General features: G+C 37.9%; 1 protein-coding gene across 2 annotated transcripts in view; it reads right to left on the minus strand.

Moving 5' to 3' along the window:
• KMT2E (lysine methyltransferase 2E (inactive)) overlaps positions 1-13,863 on the minus strand; it is a gene marked incomplete at both ends in the record, with an annotated part of 69,735 nt that overhangs the window by 23,504 nt on the left and 32,368 nt on the right. For both annotated transcript variants that reach the window (XM_080701885.1, XM_080701884.1), the window contains 5 exons: positions 1,339-1,603; positions 6,826-6,935; positions 8,830-8,947; positions 11,129-11,259; positions 11,366-11,596. In XM_080701885.1, the coding sequence (XP_080558011.1) occupies positions 1,339-1,603; positions 6,826-6,935; positions 8,830-8,947; positions 11,129-11,259; positions 11,366-11,596 (855 nt within the window). The remainder of the gene's footprint in view (positions 1-1,338; positions 1,604-6,825; positions 6,936-8,829; positions 8,948-11,128; positions 11,260-11,365; positions 11,597-13,863) is intronic.

The following is a 13,863-nucleotide window of genomic DNA, read 5'->3' on the forward strand; positions in this document are numbered from 1 at the left end:
AAAATTAAAACATAGGGCAGGAGGTGTAGCTCGGAGTTAGAATGCCCCTGGGTTCCACACCCAGACCCAGAGGAAAAAAAAAACCTATTTATTTATTTATTTTATTTATTTATTTTGCAGGTCTGGGGATGGAACCCAGGGGCATTTGACCTCCAAGCTATACCTCCTGCCGTATTTTTTATTCTTTATTTTGAAACCGGGTTTCACTGAGTTGCAGAGGACCTCATTAAGTAGCTGAGGCTGTCCGCTATCCTCCGGGTCTCAGCCTCCCGAATACTGGGATTACAAGCGTGCACCACCACGCCTGGCTATATCAAACTATTTAAAATCCTTTAACCACAACTAATTCAACATAGAAAAATTACCAGCCTACTTAAAAATGATTTCCTTTTCCAAAGAAAAAATGCAACTGAAAAATACCTTTGCTTTCTAATGTTCTAGTCAATAAAGTTCTTACTAAGGAAGGAGCTTACTGTCAAATAACAGTAGCATGGCACTGTGTTTATATTCATTTCCCAAACATATATATTTTTCATAGACCTGCAAACATAAAATGTTCAATAGATTTTCAACTTAAAATCTAAGGGAAATTATTCTTAGAAGATAATATTAGCAAAACATTACCTTTTTTTTGGGGGGGGTACCCGGGATGAAACCCAGGGGCATTCTACCTCTGAGCTACACCCCCAGCCCTATTTTTTATTCTTTATTTTGAAAGAGGGTCTCACTGATTTGCAAAGGGCCTCAGTAGGTGAGGCTGGCTGCAAACCTCCTTTCTCAGCCTCCCAAATGTGGGATTACAAGCTTGCGCCACCACACCTGGCTTTATTTTCACATTGTAATGGTCTTTCCTAACTTATATTTGTTTGGAGGCCATGTAGTTATTTCCTGGTGTGGCAAAGTACAGGCAAGACTCAACCCCCAAAATTACCTTATGTGGTGTTGAATTTTGTCTCAAAAATTTTAATTGCTATTGATCATGGCACTCTTCTAGAATTGATATGGTTGCTTCTGTCTAAATATTTAATGTAAGAAAATTTTATGGCTTCAGACTTCAAATAATAATTATGAGCATAAGGAGAGTGCTATCTGGACCCTTTTTTAGTTACCCAGTCTTAGGAAAATTTCATCAATTCCACAAGGATTTGTTACTTGAGTTGCTTGATAATTTAAAAAATGAACGTAGGCTAACAATGTGTATTTACCTGTAAATACTTCATTAAATAAGAAAATGCACCCTGAAAACTGTTAAATAATTTTACGTTACATAAAAGAAGTTAAATATGATAAATTATTTTCCTTAATTCTATTTCATTAAGAATCAGTAGAGCTCAATACCTGATTATTTGACACTGATAGTCTCAGTGGAGAAAGCTTTCTCTGTTTTGTTTCTGGGCTCTTTATTTTGTTGGTTGTTCCTTCACAATCCAAAGTAATATTCTGATTTTGTGTATCTTTTTCTTTTGAAATATCTTTGTCTTTTTTTCCTTTTTTTCTTCTGGTTTCATAACCACTATTGATGTTTTCCGTGGACTCAGAACTACGTTTTAGAACAGGGCACTCTGGATTGTCTTTGAGGCATGCACAGTCCACCTTGTACTTACTGGAACAATAACCAGATAAATACTTACTCAAGCTATAAAACAAAACTATGCAATTTATAATCAATTTTAAGCTGTAACTCTAGAACAATTATATGTAATTACTGATTATAAGTAATCCTTGATCTGAACATGGTGATGCACACCTATAATCCCAGTACTTGGGAAGCTGAGGCAGAAGGATCACAGGTTTGAAGCTAGCCTCAGTAATTTAGCAGTGCTCTGAGTGACTTAGACCCTGTTTCCAAATAAAAAATAGGGCAGAGGGTGTAGCTCAGAGGCAGAGCATTCTTAGGTTCAATCCTAGCTACACACACACGTAATCCTTTTTACTAGTTTGCACTTTTTTTTTTTTTTTTTTTTGGTGGTACGGGGGGTGGAACACAGAGGATTTCTACCTCCGGGCCACACTCCCAGACCTATTTTTACATTTTTTTTTGGAAACAGGGTCTCACTAAGTTGCTGAGAGCCTCACTAAGTAGCTGAGGCTGGCTTTGAACCTGTGCGGTCCTCCTGTCTCAGCCTCCCAAGTGCAAGGATTACAAGTGTGCGCCACCACGCCCAGCTAGTTTTCACTTCTGATAACTGTCATAAAATGTTATTTTCTCATAAATACAAAATAATGATTTCTGATCACAAATTTGATCTTAGGATGAATAGGAATATGTCATGAAGAAAAAATGAATAAAGCTTTGAATCTTTAAGTTAAAATGATAACACTGCTTAAACAAAATTACATTAAGGCAAAAACCATCATTTCTTCAGTGATTCCGATCCCAGTGTATGCATTACAAAATACTGACCTGCAATTTCACCTATAGAGAAAAATGCTAGGTATAACCAATGTCAAACTTTAACTAGTTTGTATTATACTTTAACGAATTATTTAACCACGTTTCTCTTTCTTTTTCTTTCCCCCCAGTACTGGGCATGGAACTCAGGGGTGTTTTACTGTCGAGCTATACCCGCAGTCCTATTTTTATTCTTTTTTTTTTTTTGGTGGTACTGGGGTTCCTGGAAGCCCTTCTACCTCCGGGCTACACTCCCAGATCTATTTTATTTTTGGAAACAGGGTCTCCTAAGCCAGCACGGCTGGCTTTGAACCTGTGCAATCCTTCTGTCTCCGCCTCCCAAGCGTGGGGATTACAGGCGTGCGCCACGATGCCCGGCTAATTATTTATTTTTTAAACAGAGTCTCACTGAGTTGCAAAGGGCCCCATTAAGTAGCTGAGGCTGGCCGCGAACCGTAATCCTCTTGTCTCAGTCTCCCAAATGCTGGCATTTAAATCGTGTGCCACCACACCCGGCTTAACCATATTTCTTTAGAAAGCAAACTGAAAATTTCCAATGTGTCTTTTTGTCCCTCTTTCAAATGGTAGCCTGAAAAATAACTGCACTCTCATTCTCACAGTAATTATTATCTAGCATTACCCATTTTACAGATGAAATCAAAGTGCACTGATGGTGAGTATCTTGTTCTAACTCACAGTAAGTGTTAGGAGATGGCATTTAGATAAAGCCTATGACTTTAGATGTATTCTTTGCTTTTAGAATTAAAGATCTGCAAATAATAATGACAGCAATAGTTTGTTTTTTAAGCATTTGTGCTAGGAATTATTCCAAACAGTTCAAGTGTGCCAACTCACTAAATCTTCAAAATTTTCCTATTAGGTAATGGTGGTAAGATTCTCATACTCAGGACAATGAGGCAGAAAGAGATGAAATTAGTCTAAGGTTACATAGCTCAAAAGGGACCAAGATAGGATTTGAAATCAGCCAAATTATTAAAGGCATAATTTTTCACCTCAAGTATTTATTTAGGCCCTCTGCAATTTAGTGAAACCCTGTTTTAAAATAAAATATAAGCCGGGCGTGGTGGCGCATGCTTGTAATCCCTGCGCTTGGGAGGCAGAGACAGGAGGATCGCGCAGGTTCGAGGCCAGTCGCGCTGGCTTAAGAGACCCTGTCCCCCCCCCTTCCCCCCCAAAAAAAAAGATCTGGGAGTGTAGCCCAAAGGTAGAAGGGCTTTCAGGAACCCCAGTACCACCAAATAAATAAATAAATAAATAAATAAATAAATAAATAAATAAATAAATAAAATATTAAAAAATAGGGCTGGGGATGTAGCTTGGAGGTAGAATGCTCCTGGGTTCAATTCCCAGTATCACACACATACACAAAATAACACAAAAACAAAAAACATATTTTCGTAAATATGTATGTATTTTGCATAGGGGAGGTATCCTGGAGATTTAATCCAGGGACATTTTACCTCTGAGATAGACCCAATCTCTTTTTCTTATTTTGCAACTTAGCTAAGTTGCTAAGGCTAGCCTCAAACCTGTGATCCCCACTGCCTAGGTTTCCCAAGTACAGGCCACCATACCTGGCTAAAAAGCTTATATTAATTTCTTTGGGATGCAGTCTCCCAAAGCAGTGAACAGAGATCCATTATGCTAAATTTTCTACTGTGTAAGTAGAAAACGGACTTAAAATGGAAAAACTTAAATTCTTATGATAAATCGTGAGGGGTGGCAGGGGTTACTGGGGATTAAACCCAGAAGCATTCTACCTCCAGTACCAGCCCCAGACCTATTTTTTGTTTTTGAAATAGGGTCTCACTAGATTGCTGACAGTCTAAGTTGCTGAGGCTACTCTCAAATCTGCAATCCTCCTCTCTGAACCACTCAAGTACGGAGACTGCAGGTATGAGCCGCCCTGCCTGGCTTATGACTCTGAGAATTATTAAGACAAACATGCTGCAAGGAAAGGGATTTCACACTAAGAAAACATAATATACATTTAGAAAAATAACTTTTGTGTGGTACTGGGGATTAAATCCTGGGGCATTCTACCTTTGAGCTAAACCACCAGCTCTTTTTATTTTGAAAGAGGGTCTCACTAAGTTGCTGAGACTGTCCTTGAATCTGTGTTCCTCCTGTCTCACTCTTTCAATTACGGGGATTACAGGCATGTGCAATAAAAAAAAACAAAATTGAAGTAAAATACAGGAAAAAATAAACTGAAATTCTTATAATCCAAATGACTACAAAATAAAAGCAACTCACCAAATAATAAATATACAAGATCCTGGGAGGCTGGGGCATGATAGTTCAGTGATAGAGCCCACTCCATGTTAGGACCCTGGCACTAGCCAAAAAAAAATCTTTTGGCTCATAAATAAGGAAAATGGTACGGACTAGTATCAATTTTTAAAATATCAACATTAAAAGATTAGAGAAAAGAACTACATTGCTTGGGGATGTAAACCAGTAGCAAGTTCTTTTGGAGAGTAGTTTACCTTTTGTAAAAAGCTGAGTCTGCACATTGTTTTGTTTTGTTTGCAGTACTGGGGATGGAACCCAAGGACTTTCTACCTCCGGGCTATACTCCCAAGACCTATTTTTATCTTTTATTTGGAAGCAGGGTCTCACTAATGAGAGCCTCACTAAGTAGCTGAGGCTGGCTTCAAACCTGTGCGATCCTCCTGTCTCAGCCTCCCAAGCACAGGGATTACAAGTGTGTGCCACCACGCCCAGTAACTGCACATTTTAAAACCCAGTAATTCTACTCCTATGTCCCTACCATGAACAGAACATTCACACATGCAAACATGCTTGAAAAGCTATAGGAACGTATTTTGTTAAGTAGAAAGAGGTATTAATAGTAGAAAAGGTAATTTGCTGTGAAAATAAATGAACTGGAGCTTCACAAAACAATAGTTTCAACAAATATAATGAGAAAAGATGAACACAAATCTTTTTTGTGTGTGTGTGTGGTACTAGTAGTGGAATCCAGGGGCTTGTCTACCTCCAGGCTATATTCCCAGGCCTATTTTAAACTTTATTTGGAAACAGGGTCTCACTTAGTTGCTGAGAGCCTCACTCAGTAGCTGAGGCTGGCTTTGAACCTGTGTGATCCTCCTGTCTCAGCCTCCCAAGTGCTGGGATTACAAATGTGCACCACCACGCCCGGTGAACACAACTTATAGGTCATGTGTAGACATACAGACACAGTGAAATGTAAAACGTACCAAATTATCCGGGCATCGTGGCACACGCTTGTAATCCCAGAATTTAGGAGGGAGAGACCGGAGGATCGTGGTTTGCGGATGGCCTCAACTACTTGATGAGGTCCTTTGAAACTCATTTGAGACCCTATTTCAAAAATAAACAGACTAAAAAATAGGGCTGGGGGTGTAGTTTGGAGGTACAGTGCCCCTATGTTTCATCACCGGTACCGGAAAAAAAAGGTACCAAATTAAAGAGGAGATAGTGAAGTATGGAAGGGTGATGCAGTGTGACTGCTTCATATAAGGGCTTTAAAGGAGAATGCATAATTTCTTAATTTGGGAAATACATGAACATTTTAACAATTTAAATAATAAGTAGAGCCTGGACACGGTGGCGCACGCTTGTAATCCCAGCATTTGTGAGGCTGAGACCTGAGGATCGCGGTTCGTGGCCAGCCTCAGCTACTTAGTGAGGCCCTCTGTAACTCAGTGAGAACCTGTTTCAAAATAAAGGATAAAAAATAGGGGCAGGGGGTGTAGCTTGGAGGTCGAATGCCCCTGGGTTCCATCCCCTGTACTGCATAAATAAACAGGAAGTCGATTTTTTTGTTTATTTATTTTGGTACTAGGGACTGCTATTTTCGTACTAGGGACTGCAACCTAAGGTATTCTGCCTCCGAACTACACTTCAGTCCTCTTTAATTTTTATTTGGAAAACATGGTTTCAGCTGCCCACATACTGGGATTACAGGCATGCACTATCAAATCCAGTAGAGTAGTTTTTATACTGAGATCATTTCCTCCCCTGGTGTTTCAGAATAATAGTCCTCACAGGTTCAGAATCTCAAAAAAAAAAAAGCCCTTTTACTTTATATGTCAATGAAAATTTGCTTAAGGGGCAAAAAGGAAACTATTCACTCCACTGCTTAACAAAATAAATTGCATAACTAAAATACAAGAAATTGAAGAAAAAAATCCCCATAACAAGGTCAGTTTTGTATGTCTGAATTAACATTACTAATGATATGATATGAACATTTATATTATAATAATTAAGGAAAGTTTAGAAAATATGCATTAGTGATGTAATGGGATCTCATAACAAAATGTTTGTTTACAAAGAACTTTGTCTCATGATGAACAAAATCTAAAAACAATAAAAGGACATGATGGAACTACTTGAAAATAATATATTTACAGACTTGAACTTACCAATTTCCATAGTCAAAATCAAAGGCAATAGTAATTTCAGTACCCTTTGGAATACTTTGTATAGAATAAATGTAAAGATGTATGGTTCCATCTTCAATTTCATGCCTCACCTGTTAGTTAAAATAATAATTTAACTTTTTATCTTTAAAAGCATTTTACCTTACAATTTGGAAAAATATTTTAAAAGTACTTCATGTACCATTAATTATAAAACTTTTAACAATAAATCAGTGATTATCAACTGGAAAGGGTTTTCAAATATACACTGCAGATCATTACTGATCCCCATCCCCATAAACCACCATGTGGTGGTATCCAAAAACACCCCTGGTACTTCATAAATTCTATTTTTTCATCTTTTAGCATCTCTTAAATTAGGCTATGATTAAACTGCTTAGACTTATATCTTAAATTGCTAAGGCTGTCTTACAAGTGATTGTATCCTAGGTTTAAGAACTGCAATGATGGCTGGGCGTGGTGGTGCACGCTTGTAATCCCCGCGCTTGGGAGGCAGAGACAGGAGGATCGTGCAGTTTTGAAGCCAGCCGCGCGCGCTGGCTTAGGAGACCCTGTTTCCAAATAAAAAAGTATAAAAAAATAGGTCTGGGAGTGTAGCCTGGAGGTAGAAGGGCTTCCAGGAACCCCAGTACCACCAAAAAAAAAAAAAAGAAAGAAAGAAAAAAAGAAAAGAAAAAAGAACTGCAATGATGGTACAGCTAACAGTGTAATCTGTGTGACAGACACTGTTATATACATACATTAAATGAAACTCTTTTAGTTCTTAATATTAGCATTTTGCAAATAAAACTGAGGCATAGATAAGGTTACAAAACTAGTGATTCACAGAGTAGAGGTGTAGTAGTGTATCTCCAAAAGCTACACTATTAGCTGCAATGTCATAAATTTTAAAATTTTATTTTGACATATACTCCACACTAAAATATAATTTTATTAAAAATTTAATAGTTGCAACTGGGCATGGAACCACACACTTTTAATCCCAGTTCATGGAAAGCTGAGACAGGCAGATCACAGGTTTGCTACTTAGTAAGACCCTCTTTCAAAATAAAGAATAAAAAATTGGGATGGGGGATAGCACGGAGGTAGAAAGTCCCTGGGTTTCATCCCCAGTAGCACCAAAAAAAAAAAAAAAAAAAAGGCTGGGGGTAAGGCTCAGAGGTAGAATTTCCCTGGGTTCAATCCTCAGTACCACCAAAATAAATAAATAAATAAATGAATAAATAAATTTATCACTGAATATATAAAATCTATTTTATTTTTCTGTTGTTTTGTGATACTGTTTAACCAGTGGTATTTTTATTCTGAGCTACACCTTAGCCCTATTTTATTTTTATTTTGAAACAGAGTCCTACTAGGTTGGTGAGAGTCTTGCTACATTGCCAAGGCTGTCCTCAAGCCTGTAATCCTCCTGTCCATGCCTCCCAAGTACTGAGAACTACAGGTGTGTGCCACCATGTCCAGCAGAAATCTACTTTAGCATTTAGCTTTACCTAACTGATCCACATCATAGCACATAAAGCAGGGCATGGTGGCACACAATGATAATGCCTTGGGGGACTGAAAAAGAAGTTGTAGGTTTGAGGACAGCCTCAACAATTCATCGAGACTCTCAGCAATGTATATCAACTGTTTCAAAATGAAAAGGGGCTGCAGGTATTAAGAGACAGAATGCTTCTGGTTCAATCTCCAGTATTTACACACACACATAAACACACATATCATAACACATATTTGACCCATAGAGTTTACAATGTAAAACAAAAGAATATTCTCACATTTAAAAGGAACATTTCAATTTCTTCAATGTATAAAGTAAGTTTTAAGACCTCACAGACAGTATTACCTAAATTTTTAGATCAGAGAGATGCTGGGCAATATACAACACATCAGCAGTTGAAGAGTGTTTTAAACTACCAGACTTATGTACTAAATACTCAGACTCCCGCAGTAAATCCACTTTTCCAACAAATCTAACAAGCTTACCTCTGCATTGGGTGTACAAGAACGCCTGATGAATCGAGCTTCATTCCCAAAGGTCCTTGCATCAACGCACATTTCTAGCCCATGAAATTTAGAGTAGAATAAAACAAAAGGGTATGGTCTACAAAAAAATAAATATAAGCTCTTAACACTTTAGGTTTTTTTTCAGAGGCAAATTTTAAGAAAAGTTTAAAATATTTCTAAAGAGATTTCACAGTAAGAAATGAAGCATTAAACTGGACGTGGTGGTGCATGCTTGTAATCCCAGCATTCGAGAGGTTTAAGACAGGAGGATTATGGTTCGCAGATAGTCTCAGCTACTTCTTGAGGCTCTTTGCAACTCAGCTAGACCCTGTTTCAAAATAAAAAATAGAGCTGGCTGGGGGTGTAGCTTAGAGGTAGAATGCCCCTGAGTTCCATCCCAGTACCACATAAATAAATAAGTAAGTAAGTAAGTAAGTAAGTAAATAAATAAATAAAAAATAAAAGAGAAATGAAGGATTAGCCAGGCGTGATGGCACACACTTGTAATCCCAGTACTTGGGAGGCTGAGACAGGAGGATTGCAGGTTCTCAGGCAGCTTCAGCTACTTAGTGAGGCCCTCTGCAACTCAGAGATATCCTGTTTCAAAATAAGAATAAAAAATAGTGCTGAGGGTATAGCTTGGAGGTAGAATGCCCCTGGGTTCCATCCATAGTGCCACCAAAAGGAAAAAAAAGTGAAGGTCTGAATATGGGCAGTTTTGACTATAAAACCCACCCTTAAATTACTTTATGCTAATGAGATTTTTTACCTTCCCTTATAACCTTTTCTAAGTCAAAAGGTTCAAAGTCATTAATTTTAGATACTCTAGAGAGATTAAAAAGAATGAACAATGACTTTACAGAAAGATGCTAACTCAGTGTTTTTAATGTCCATATTTCCTGGTGTATTTAAATCCTGGCATATCTCTATTTTTTATCAAATCTACCATATAAATAGGAAAGATCCTTTAGCCATCTTTTAAAACGCAAGTTGTAAATTAGAAAATTGTGTGTGTGTATGTATGTGTGTGTCATTCTACCTCTGAGCTATACCCTCAGCCCTATTTTATTCTTTACTTTGAAACAAGATCTCACTAAATTGCAGGGAACCTCACAAATTGCTGAGGTTGGCTGCACACCTGCGGTCCTCCTGTCTTACCCTCCCAAGTACTGGGATTACAAACCTGCAACACCAGACCTGGATGAAATGTTTTTTCACACACACTGGAAATACTATCCCCCTAAATGTGGGAATATATTTCTAAACCCCAGGCAATGATGGCTATTTGGAGATACCAATTCTCCACAAGAATCCCAAACCAAAGAGGCCTGCAAAGCCCTATCAACAGAGTTGAGAGTGTTGGCAATAAAGTAGGAACAAATCTAATACTTTTTTTTTTTTTTTTGCGGTACTGGGAATGAAATCCAGGGGTATTCTACCTATGAGCTACACCACTAGCCCTATTGTTTATTTTTTATTTTGAAACAGTGTCTGAGTTGCAAAGGTCCTCACTAAGTAGCTGAGGCTGGTCGTGAATGTGGATCCTCTTGTCTCAGCCTCCCAAATGCTGGGATTACAAGCGATTGCCACCACACCCAGCTTCTGATACTTTCTAATAAAGACAAAGGGGGTTTGCCTGTGGCCACATGATCTTTCCAGATGCTAGCATTAATGTTACAAGGAATTAGCACAGGTCCAGAATGAAAAAGGTTTCTGGTAATCTCAGGTAACTGCAATTCCTGCCTGATAGAATGTATATTCAACCTTTATTGCTACTGACTTATGTTTGAGTATATGTGTGGGAGTGGGCTACCTACTGGAGAGTGAACCCAGGGCATTCTATATCTGAACCACATCTCCTGCCCTTTGTATGTACTTATTTGTTTTGGAAACAAGAATCTCTCTAGGTTGACCATAACCTCACTATGCTGCTGCTGCTGCTGTCCTTGAACCTGTAATCCTCCTGTCTCAGCCTCCCAAGTACTAAATTATAGGCATGCAACACCATATCTAGCATGACTTAACTTTGAAGTGGATTATTTTAATATTTTCCACATGACATAAATGAGCAAGAGACTAAGGAATATGCCTTTCCTTCCTTTTGGTTGATGTTATCATAGTCCAAAAATTATCATTAGTAGTTGGTCAACCAAACGCACTTAAATACTGAAATAATCATGTCCACAAGAAGCACATGAAATCACAGCACCCAGGTAAAATATTAATAAATTTATTATTTAACTACTGAACATGAATAAAGGAAAATAAAGTAACATACCTTTTAAAGAAGTATCCATTTGCTTCAAACTGTTCTCTCAGCATAAACTTCCCTCTATATTCAATGATAAGTGCATCAGGAGGCAAATCTTTGGCAGACTTCAGAATTTTTTTATTCTTTTGTATATGGCTCTACAGTAAGAAGAAATGCTTACATTAATTAAACTTGGCTGCTTTAAGATTAAAGGTACACAATATAACAAATGTGTTATTTTATAATCATTTTTGGCATACTTACCTCAACAGGAGGTTTGAAGAGCACATTGTTAGTATTCAATTCCGATTTATTTGGGTCTTTTTTGTCATTTCCATTGCCTAATCGCAGAGCTATTCTTTGTGCCTCCCTCTGAACACCTTCACTGTACTGGTTATTATTTGCCTCTTCATATCGATCCATCCACGCTTTGATTTTTGTCTCCCATCCAAAATTTGAACCATCAGATGAAGGATCAATTTCTGGAGCTGAACCCTAAAATTACAGCAAAGCAAACATTATTATTTGAAATGAAGTACAACACACACACACACACACACACACACACACGTTAATGGTAACTTATGTAAAAGAACATAATATAAACTGGAAATAGTATTTGGCTTTACATGTTGACTCTACTACTTTTTTTTTTTTTTTTTTTTTTTCCAGTACTGGGAATGAAACCCAGGGACATTCTACCTCCATTCTATACCCCTATCCCTAATTTTTATTCTTTATTTTGAAGCAGGGTCTCACTGATTTGCAAAGGGCCTCACTTAATAGTAACTGAAGCTCTCCTTGAACCGCAATCCTCTCTCTAAGCCTCCCAAATGCTGGGATTACTAGTGTGTGCCTGATATATATACTCACAGTTCTTTTAAACTAGAATAGACCACTAATTATATGAATTACATGTTAGGTAAAAATTTATTTCTGATAGATAATTCTTATTATGTTTCATAATGAAACTAATTTGCTACCTTCATCCAGTGAAATACCAAGATATATAATAATTTTTCAAGACGAATTCAGCTGTAAATGCTGTTCATATTTCCTTTGTTTGCTTAATTGCCCAAGCTGGGCTCACACTAGAGATCCTCCTGCCTTTGCCTCCCAAGTAAATCACAGGTGGGATCACAGGTGGGTAGCACAACATTCAGCTGTTCATAAGTTCTTTCTATACTGAACATCTTGATGACAAAACAAATTATTTCCACATGTACAATCAACATTTGAAATTTTAATATCATATACAGATTAAGATTTTCACACATATTAGATATGTGCATAAAAATCACTGCACCATGTAATAAAATATTAGCTATAATAAGCTACTCAATTACTTAATGGGAATAGCCTCATTTTGCCAATTGATATTTTTATGTATACATATTCTACATTATAATGACCAGATGATAAGAGTTTTAAGTGGTACTAGGAATTGAAATAGCCCTATTTTATTTTTTATTTTGAAACAGGGTTTCATGGTTTCATTAAGTTGCAGAGGACCTCGCTAAACTGCTGAAGCTGGCTGTGAACCTGCAATCCTCCTGCCTCAGCTTCCCCAAGTATTGGGATTACAGGCACACACCATCACACCTGGCTGAAGAAGAGATTTTATGAGCCACTACTTCATCTTAAGGGTTTCCTCTGCTTTACTGGAGTTGTGATAATTTTAAAGAGCTATCTTCAAGTTAAAGAAGTGTATTTTTAAGATGCACAAAGAATTTTTTGCATCCCTAAGTCCCTCTTTATAATAGTATTTCAGTTAAGTAAAAGATGTTCCTTCCTCATGAATCCCAGTATTGAGGCTATGCTTAGATAAATTGGGAAGAAAGGAAGAAGGCTGGAGTGTTAATAATAATTCCAATAACTTAGCCGGGCGTGGTGGCGCACGCTTGTAATCCCCGCGCTTGGGAGGCTGAGACAGGAGGCTCGCACAGGTTCGAAGCCAGCCTCAGCTACTTAGTGAGGCTCTTAGCAACTTAGTGAGACCCTGTTTCCAAATAAAATATAAAATAGGTCTGGGAGTATAGCCCGTAGGTAGAAAGCCTCTGGGTTCCACCCCCAGTACCACCAAAAAAAAAAAAAAAAAAATAATAATTCCAATAACTTAAAAACCTCTTTGTGCCGGGCATGGTGGCGCACGCTTGTGATCCCCACCCCCCCCCCCCCCCCGCTTGGGAGGTGGAGACAGGAGGATCGTGCAGGTTCGAAGCCAGCTGGCTTAAGAGACCCTGTTTCCAAATTTTAAAAAGTATAAAATAGGTCTCGGTGTGTAGCCCAGAGGTAGAAGGGCTTCCAGGAACCGCAGTACCACCACCACCACCACCAAAAAAAAAAACCTCTTTGTGTCAAATTTTATAAGTCCAACTTAGCATAGTAATGATAAAACTACCAACTTTACATATAAAGATGATTTATGAAACTGGACTCGCAGTATGCTGAATGGCACCATGCAGTAACCTTGAGAAAGAATTTCAAAACTATGCAAGAATAATCTGGAGTGCTGGTTAATGGTTTGTTTTCCAAAAATATGGCTTAATTATTATGCTTTATACTATAGAGATAAAAATATACTATGAAAACCCTCTTCCTAGCCTATTTAATGTCTGACAGGGTCTCACAAAGTTGCGGGCCTCACTAAGTAGCTGAGGCTGTCCACGAACTGCAATCCTCCGGTCTCAGCCTCCCAAATGCTGGGATTACAAGCATGCGCCACCATATCTGGCTAATGTCTGACAATTTAAGAAATTTAT

The sequence above is a fragment of the Muscardinus avellanarius genome (genome assembly GCF_963383645.1).
Source record: "Muscardinus avellanarius genome assembly, chromosome: 9".
In the NCBI taxonomy this organism is placed as follows: Eukaryota; Metazoa; Chordata; class Mammalia; order Rodentia; family Gliridae; genus Muscardinus; species Muscardinus avellanarius.